The sequence below is a fragment of the Triticum aestivum genome, chromosome 7A (genome assembly GCF_018294505.1).
Source record: "Triticum aestivum cultivar Chinese Spring chromosome 7A, IWGSC CS RefSeq v2.1, whole genome shotgun sequence".
NCBI classification, from domain to species: Eukaryota; Viridiplantae; Streptophyta; class Magnoliopsida; order Poales; family Poaceae; genus Triticum; species Triticum aestivum.
The window spans coordinates 136,030,034-136,039,690 of NC_057812.1; the positions used below are offsets into that span (position 1 = coordinate 136,030,034).

Below are 9,657 nucleotides of genomic sequence, written 5' to 3' on the forward strand. Positions count from 1 at the left end.
GATGGGCCCTGACTCCGGAATTGGCTAAATGCCAATACAACCCGAGTTAGTTTCCATATAAGTGATTCAAGATTAAAACCTTGATACGCCTTTCGGAAGACTTAGAGTCTAACGAATATTTATGGAACTTAAAACTGATACGGATAAAAATGTTTTATCCATAAAGCTCGACTTGTTGAAATAACAAGTTCAAGAGTTGACTACAATGAGGTTGTTTTCATCGTAGCGATGCTTAAAGTCGGTTCGGGTTGAACTAGCAATTAATACATATTTCAATCATGAGATATGAAACATGGATGACAATTGGATTTCCATCTGATGGAAATGAAACCAAGGACTTGCATGTGTTACAGTCCAAGGCATTTTGTCTATCGAGAGGATGCTAGTAAGGGTGCAAACTTCATAGTTCCAGCGATGGATAGAAGAGAGCAAAATGGAGTTTGAATCTTCGTGCTTTGATGAAATGGTCAAAGGGTTCTGACTTCATCAATGGGTAACGAAGATGCTTGTAATTCAAGAAAGTAAGTGGGAGCATAATAATATTTCTAAAAACCTTGTGTGCTTGACACATTGTTAATTGGAAATAAATTTTTTAACATGAATTAGGACTTCATTTGAAAATAGTTTTTTTGATGAAGTGCTTAGGCTAAATAGCCTCAATATTACGCATAATGATCTATGGCGATAGATTTACCTAATAGGGCCAAGCAATGAATACATATTGACAACGCGCTAAAACCTTTTAGCATTTAAAACCGCCAAGGAGTGATTCTTGCCGGAGTCACATGGAAGAGTTTTTTGCAAGACTCGGTGTCCCAAAACACTAATGAGCAAAATACATGATGCAGATTCCACACACTTTTGTGTTTGGATTAATCATGTACTCCATGGTATGTAAAACAACCAGATATGTCTGATACTCCCAAGGTGTTGCGAGTATGGATACTAAAGTGATCAAAGTACTGATCGTGGGACAACAGTGAAAGATGTCATTGAGTACTAGAGTAAGTACTGATGATATGTTTTCTCGCAAGCGGAGATCATGAAGAGTTCGTTGTAAAATGTTACATCAATACAGTCTTCATCTTTTCTCCATGCGATTTTCGATTTAAGTTAAGGGTTTTGTGTAATACACAATATGGTGGTACGGTAGTTGGAAATTGTTCCCAACAGGATACTGTGGCGAATTCTATAACAAATGACTAAGTATGTTGACGCTTTAGAAGCAACAAACAAGATGTTGAATCATATAGTTCATTCATGAACTTAGTATGGTTCCAAGATGGCTTTTGTCAATGGGACACTACTGCAGGTAGTTTCTCCACAACTCAGTCTGAGGAATCCAGGTTCAACCTGTTATTCACATACATAAAAGCCAAGTCCGCACAAAATATGAATTTTGTGAAAGCGTGAAAACGTGAGGATATGCAGAGATAGACACGCAATTGAAGTTATCAGATCCGATGGAAATCAGGCTATACCACATGCGAAGCAATTTTTACACCGGTATGCCATAGGTGTAAAGTGCATTAGCATTACCTAGATTATTGACTCTAGTGCAAGTGGGAGTCTGTAGGAGATATGCCCTAGAGGCAATAATAAATGCTATTACTTATCTCCATGTTCATAATTATGTTTATGTTTCATGCTATAACTGCTATGATTCTTGAGTCTGCAATAACACGAGGCTCGGAGGAAGACTCATATGCACATGTGGAATAATAAATGGTAAGCAGTATTCCTAGTCTGGCCTCTAAGACTAGCTCAAGTGTTGCATGATGATTCTGTTTTCCTAGTCATGGGCATGTCTATGCCAGCAACTTTGAGGGCACAATGTTAAGAGAACATTTGTGTTGAATTGACCCGGATTGATGTTATGCTATGAGATTTGTTCATCACAAGTTAATGGTACATAACACAGAGATGGTTAACGCTTGCATAATTCCTTGAACCATGAGAGTATCAAGTTTCTTCATACTTGCTTCATGAACTTTGGGGTTTGTTAAACGTCATCCGTAAATGGCTGGCTATTACGACGGCTTACGGGTTCATGGAAAAGTGTGTCAAGTAACTTGATAGCTCAAGATTGGGATTTGCTCCTCCGAAGATGGAGAGATATTCTCGGGCCCTCTCGGTGTTATGGTATCCATCATTGTCTGGCCAGACACAGTGTGATTTGATCACAGGGATGCCGCAACACGGAAACGAGAAAAGAGAACAAAACCGGTAACGAGGTAACTAGCATAGTGGACAAGTCAGTGATCCACGGGGATGCAAGTAAATCTCACCTCGGGTATTTGTAACATATCATGAAGCAACAGGAATAGCACACGACAACTGGAGATTCACTCGAATATTCATTCGTGTGGGTATAGGGGTCAATATGGGTGTCCATGGCTCCGATGTTAATCATTGCTGGGAAGGGGTTCCAGGTCATGTCTATACTTCACCGAACCTATAGGGTCACACGCTTAAGGGTCATCTATCTGCTGAATACTAGACAGGGAGTCTGAGAGAAAGTCACTGGAAAAGTTTCGGAGGCAACGGAAGAGTTCTGGAGAAAGAACACCGAAAGAGTTTCGGTAAAACCAAAAAGTTGTTTCGGAATATATTATTAGGTCAAAATGGTTTCGGCACTCGCCTGGAAATTCTTAGAGGGCCCTAGAATTGGTCTGGGAACTTTTGGGAATTTTCGGAGAGAAAAACCGAAAATGTTCCGGAGCTACCGTAACCGCCATTGTTGCTTTTCGCTGATAAAAATCACCACAACGGAATTTTTTTGGATCATGCCCAGAAGAATTTTAGAGGGTGCCAGAAATGTATTGGGACCTTCCGAAAATTTTCAGAAATAATGTTTCGCGGAAAACATCTTGTCTCAGCACGAGGGGACAAGATCCCACGAATCGGGGGTTACATGTTTGATGGCTTTTTGTCTAGGGAGCACCCATGTTTCTAGGAGACATGTTGGTGGCTTGTTGCCCCCCCCCAATGGGAGGGGGCAAGGTTGTGGCTGGCCAAGGGGGTGCCTCCATGGTGTCCCCTTGGTGCCCCACTTGAGTTACCATTTCATCCTTCATGTGGGACATGTAGCATGGGTATTTTGGTATTTCCTCCACCACCCCACCCCTTGCCTTGGCCTATAAAAGGAGGAGAAGGGGCTGCCATTCTCCTCATCCCTTCTCACATACAAGTGCCATGCAATGATCTGGCTTCTCTCTCCCTCCCCGCGAATAGTTTCGTAGAGCCGAAAGGCTGTCTGGGTTCCGGCAGGAACTAGTTCTGGACGGTGAAGCCCTGCCGGATAGATGACACCGTATGTGTGCAACTCTGTAGAGTGATCGTAGTTTCAGTCTTAGTTCGCGAGTGCCTCCCGGAGGGCTGTCCGTGTGACCGTCCGAGTTTTGAAGGTCCTCCCGAAGGGCTGTCCGAGTGACTGTTCGAGTTTTGAAGGTCCTCCCAAAGGGCTGTTCGTGACACCGTCCGGGGGGCTATTCGACCGCCTCCCGGCGGGCTGTCTGACGAGTAGATGAGGGTATACATCCTCGTGGTTGGGAGGTTGCAAATCTTAGCTGCGGGGATCTGCACCGCCGATCGTCATCGACTCTACTTCCCACTGTGCTACGAGTCGGTAACGGAAAAGATCAAACCATGTATGCAGTATCCATAGTGGTCCTGGGCTAGTGCGTAGGTCGGAAATTTTTTGTTTTCTGCTGCGTTACCCTACATGCATCTCCTCGATAGATCTTGTGTGATTGTAGGATTTTTTTTTGAAATTGCATGCTACTTCCCCAATATCCCACTCCATTCGGGAGTCCATTTGCGAGGCCGAGCGACGCCGGGTTCCAAGCTCCCGGACGGCGTCCAGTACGACGGTCAACGGCGGCGACGGAGCGCTCGAAGCGGAGATGGCGGCTCGCGCCAGTGTCGGGCAGACCCGCGCTGCTGCTTGTGCCAGCGACGTCCGCAGCAGAAGTCCCTCCTATCCCGAAGAGGAAGATGCGCTGCTTGCCGGGAGCAGCAGGGGAGCGGCCGAACGCCCATGGGGCGCTGCTTGTCCCCGTGGCGTCCACTTCAGGCCCTGGACCAATGCTGCCACTTTCTCCGGAAGTGGTGACCGCGCCCTCGGTGGCCATGGCGCGTCCTGGAGTCGGGATGAAGACGAGGCCGTCGCCCCTGGCGCTGGCGACGCGCGTTTGAGCCGGGCTGTAGCTGCGTGAAGGTACGTCGTCGACGATCTCCCGCTCCTCCTCCTCTGCCGGCTTGGTGATGGCAGGCGTGTGCCACTAGAGCGAGCGGGACATAGGCCATATACGTGCACACGGCACCACCGTGGTGCGGTTGGAGCGGAAACTGCAGGCTCTGGCACGCCCATCCTGGCGTTCTGCAGTGGTGGAGCACTCGGTCCGGCGACTAGCCCTGGGTCCAAACCTTGGCGGTTGTCCAACGGCATGGCCAGGTGTCTATTTGTCGGCGTGGCGTGACAGCGTCATCTGGCGGCCGCGTGATGGCGGCATCCTCCAGCGAAGTACTGGCGGTGGTTAATACCGAGGCCCGACACTTGTGGTGGTGTCCCCCATCGATGGCAGACGAACCGGCGGCGCTGCTCGTCAAGGAAGTGGTGGCGACCTTCTTCCCAGAGACGACCAAGGAGAAGGGAGGCGAGGGACGACATCCTCACCGTTCCAAGTCTTTCTCCGGCGAGTTCCTGTGCCTGTGTGGCCTGTCGCTCTCACTGGAGAGACATGCGTGATAACGTGTGAAGAAACTGTGTGAATGAACAGTAATGATTTACCGTTGATTGATGTCGATGATTTACATATTTATATCCCTGGAAGGGGTGTCGCACAGACGCATTCGAGGGGCATGTGGGTTCGCTAAACATAGATTTCCATTAATTAATCCTAACAAGTCGACTGGCCGAAAAACCAAAATCAGTCAACTTACACATAGCCTATCCCATATTGAATTATGTGTGCTTGAGTTTTAATTCTCATAGTGCTAACTAGAACACTAAAATTTCATACCATCAAACATCTTAGAATTATAACATCCAATTCCGGCTGCATCGCAAGGTTATCATCTTTAGTTTTTTTTTTCTGAAAGACAACCCAGCCAGTAGCATGAAAAAAAGGAGTACTCTCGATCACACATGATGTGAGGTGTCACCATAGAAACGTGTCTTACGTGTCACATCGCCATGGATATGCGCTTTGGACACGTCAGACCAAAGGGTCGAGAGCCATCCCTCATGCTAGTCGTAATGGAAGTATTATAGGTAGTATTATGCATGTCAAATAGGCAAATTTGATGAGGTGATATAAAATTAAATGAAGAAAGAGAGGGTTGAGTATCATATCATGATACTGTATCATATTAAATGTTGTGCTACTATGTGTCATGCATGCTAATAAATGTAGTCATCTATGATACTCCATCCGTTTCTTTTTAGTCTGCATATAAGATTTGATCGAAATCAAACTTTGTAAAGTTTGACCAACTTTATAGGAAAAAATATCAACATTTACAATACTAAAATTATATGGTATGAAACTAATTCCATGAGGCATCTAACAATATTAATTTCATATTTTGAATTTTGATATTTTTTTCTATAAACTTAGTCAAAGTTAACAAAGTTTGACTTTAATCAAATTTTATAGGCGGATTAAAAAGAAACGGAGAGAGTACTCCAGTTGTGCGGTACAAAGTCTGATTTACATTTTTATTTAGCACGAGAAGATCCAAACACAGGCTCATATATGAACTATTTACACATATATGCACTACGGTACAGTACTAGTTGCACCCAATACACTCTTGGCTAGACGGGCAGCTAGCGGATTTGACTCACTTCACTTGTCGAGACCACTGTGGCGCCGTACTCCTACACGAGCGTGGAGCAGGCGGAGGTGGCGGGGTCGAACAGCGCCGGGAGCAGGTACTTCCTCCCGTGCGCGCCGTGGGCGTTGTAGCTCGCTCCGGTGGCCCCGTCCACCAGCAGCTGGCCGGCGTTCCCGGGGTACGCGCCCTTGCCGTACACCCCCGGGCACGCCGTCGCGGCCTCCAGCGGGGCCTCGCGCTCCCCCTGGTAGAACCCGTCGCCGAACGGGTTGGTCACCGCGCCGGCCACCATGCTCGCCACGTTGATGATGAGCCCGTCCATGCCCACGTCGCCGTTCGGAGCCACCAGCGGCGGTGCCTGGGGCCCGGACGCCGGCTGGTGAAACGGCCACGCGCACTGCCCGGCGCACTGCGTCGCCGGGTTGCCGGCCCACACGTAGGCCGTGCCGGACTTGGCGTCCACGGTCCCGTGCCGGCCGCACCGGCTCATGCAGAAACCCTCCACGCTCACGTCCTGCGCCGTGAGCACCAACGCGATGCCGCCAATCGCGGGCCTCGCCTTCGCCGCCAGCGCCGGGAGCTGGGACAGCTTCAGGCTCTTCCCGAGCGAGCACGCCTCGTCGGAAACCTGGTCGGACAGGACCACCCGTGCGGCCTTGGTGGCGCCGGCGCCGTGCTCGCCGACGGCTGCCGCCTTGGAGAGGTACAGCTGCTGGATGCTGCTCCACCACTGGGATACGGACGGCGCCGGGGAAGCGGGGGGCGCGGCGGAGAGGGAGAGGAGGAAGTCGGAGACGATGGCCTTCTGCGCAGCCGTGAAGCTGCCGTACCAGAGGACGGAGATGGGGATATCGCCGTGCAGCACGGCACCGTTGTGGTACGTGAGTTGGTTCGGCTGGGGCTGAACCAGGAACATGAGCTTCCTCGTGCTCGAGGTAACCGACGCGGCCGCCATGCTTGAGGCGAGCGCCATTAGCGCCAGGAGGAGCAGGTTTCTCTTGGCCATTTGGGGGAGGAGTTTAGATTTGGGAAGAAGGTTTTGCGTACGTGCCCCGTGTCTCGTATGGTTGCTGTTTGTGAGTGTGTGGGGAGCAATGGCAAGCCGGGATCTGTTTATATAGGGGCGCCCAGTGCGAATTGTGAGTGTCGCTGCGCATCTATCTATCTATCTGTCCTATAAAAGGCGCTACCGCCATTTTAGAGCCCCGCGTGCGCTGTGCTTCTTCAACCGCTCGATTCGTTCCATTTAGCTCACTTTTGCATGCTGGCATGTGGTGAACCGTTAGCCTTTTTTTACATTCACATTTGCTTCATGACTGGCTGTCAAGTGGGCCTCATTAGCCATCTATCCTATAAAAGGCGCTAGGCTACCCGCCATTCTAGAGCTTCGCGTGCGATGTGCTTGTTCGATCCCCTCGATTCGTTCCCTGTAGCTCATTTTTGGCTGCTAGCGTGTGATGAACCGTTAGTATTTTTTTACATTCACATTTGCTTTATAAATGGTTGTCAGTGGGCCTCACTAGGCATGGTCCAGTGGATCATTTGCCTTTTACCGTCATCGAGGTGTGTGTTGTTCAGGCTAGAGATGGGCCGTTCTAGAAAATATCTGTCCCCACTTCCCATCTCTCTCTCTTCCCTCACTCGCCCTTCCTCCGCGCCGCCGCATCTCTTTTGATTCACCTTCTCATCTTCGTGGGCGGCCGGTGCAGCAATTCGCGCCGCCGTCCGTCCAGCCTGCCGCTCTCTCATTTTTCTCCTCTCCCAGATCGAGGGTGGTCGGTGCATCATTCATTTTTTTTCCTTTCTTCTTTTTACCCTTTTTTAAAGTTTACAATATTGCAATAATGTTTTTTAGAGTACGCCAATGACGTACCATAGCTTTGTAGAAGAGAGAGAGGTTTAATTACAAGATTGTCGTTCGAGGTACGAACACAAAGGACGGGGTATAACTTACACGACACCAGCACCTCGCTATCCTAGGCTAACTTCTCACAAAATGTTGTAGTCCTCCGACGCAAACCGTAGCTTGCCTCCACTCTGAGATCTCGTCCAGTATCATGTGCGGGAGGTCATTTGCAGTCTTCTGCTCGTTGATCCTGTTGACAACCCTAGCATTCCTCTGCTTCCAGAGAGCCCAAGCCACTGTCGTCACCAACATGTCAAATCCTCTATGGTCAGCTCCCCTGAATCTCGTACGCACTGCGAGCCACCAGTCCTTGAACAGGTCTAACTCCACAGGTCCCTGCACGTCAATCGAGATAAGGCTAAACACCATGTGCCACACCTCCTGCGCGTAAGTGCAGTTCGCAAGGATGTGATCCACGTTGTCTTCTGCCTGCAAACACGTGTAGCAAGCTGACGGTGGGTCCTATAACTCATGCCTGGCTCTCTTGTCTGAAGTCCATATTTTGCGCTGCAGTGCCAGCCAGACAAACAGGTTACACTTGAGCGGTGCCTAGCTTCTCCAGTTGCATTCCGCCGTAGGCGATCTTGTTAGCTCGGAGCATAGGTAGTCATAAACCGACTTAGCCGTGTAGGTGCCCGTCGATGAAATTGGCCAAGTAAAATTGACAGGTTGTGTCGGGTCTTGCTCCACCGTGTTAATTGCATGGCAAAGGTGCATGTACTGGATTAGGGTGGTGAAGGAGGTGTTAGGCTCAAAGTCTTCTATCCAGCTGGTGTCCTCAAGAGCATGACGCATGGTGCGTCTGTTAGCCATCGTAGTCGGGACAGTGTCAACAATCAGTGGTGCTATTTCCGCTGCCGCCACACCGTGTATCCACTTGTCCCTCCAAAAAAGCACCTTCTCTCCCGATCCCACATTGGTGTTGACCAACGTATGGAACACCTCCCTTGCCTCCGTGTCAGACGTCATTGGAAGTCTTTGCCATGGCCTTTGAGCATTGGTCCTCTTTAGCCATTCCCACCTAACTCGTAGTGCAATGGCTTGCCATTTCAAGTTTTTGATCCATAATCCGCCAAATGCTTTGGGCCGACAAATTTTATCCCAAGCCACAAGGCATTGCCCTCCATTGCACTTGTCTTTTCCGGCCCAGAAGAAAGATCTCATCCACTTGTTCATATCCTCTAGCACCCACTCCGGTGCCTCTGTAATCATTAGGTGATGTACTGGATGTGTCGCCACTACCGACTGCACCAGAATTAGACGTCCCGGCCTCTGAATGAGCCCTCTTTGCCAAGCTGGCATGAAATGCCGCACCTTGTCCAGCATGGGTTGCCACTCAGCATGAGTTAGACTTTTTATCGCAAGTTGTAGCCCAAGATATCTACAGGGGAACTCAAAGATATCGCACTGTAGCATGCCCGCTACTCTGACCGTGTCCTCTTCACTGCCTCTTATAAGCACTGCGGTAGATTTGCGGTAGTTGACCTTAAGGCCTGATGGTTCTCCAAACGCCGCCAGGATTGTTCTAACAGCAGCCAAATCTTGCGCTGAGGTCCTCGCAAACATGTCCATGTCATCTGCATATATGGACACACTTTGCATCAGTGTGATCCCAGTGAAAGCGCTAAGAGCACCTATCTTTGTGGCCTTGTGCATCAGAGCCGAAAGGGCTCCATGGCTATGATGAATAGCATAGGCGAAATCGGGTCCCCTGCCTCAAGCCGCAGGCATGCATGATCTTCCGCCCTGGCACCCCATTGACAACCACCTTTGTGCTAGCCGACTATAAGAGGGCAGCCATCCAATCCAACCACCGTTGACCGAAGCCTTTCGCTCTCAAAACCTCAAAAAGAAATGGCCAAGAGAGGGAATCGAAGGCTCTTGAGACGTCCAGCTTTATGAAAACACCC

General features: G+C 49.3%; 1 protein-coding gene across 1 annotated transcript; it reads right to left on the reverse strand.

Moving 5' to 3' along the window:
* Positions 1–5,647: 5,647 nt before the first annotated feature.
* LOC123150240 (protein PHOSPHATE-INDUCED 1) lies at positions 5,648–6,968 on the reverse strand. Its single transcript, XM_044570074.1, has one exon. The coding sequence runs from the start codon at positions 6,845–6,847 to the stop codon at positions 5,885–5,887; it is 963 nt and encodes a 320-aa protein (XP_044426009.1). The 5' UTR covers positions 6,848–6,968; the 3' UTR covers positions 5,648–5,884.
* Positions 6,969–9,657: the final 2,689 nt, after the last annotated feature.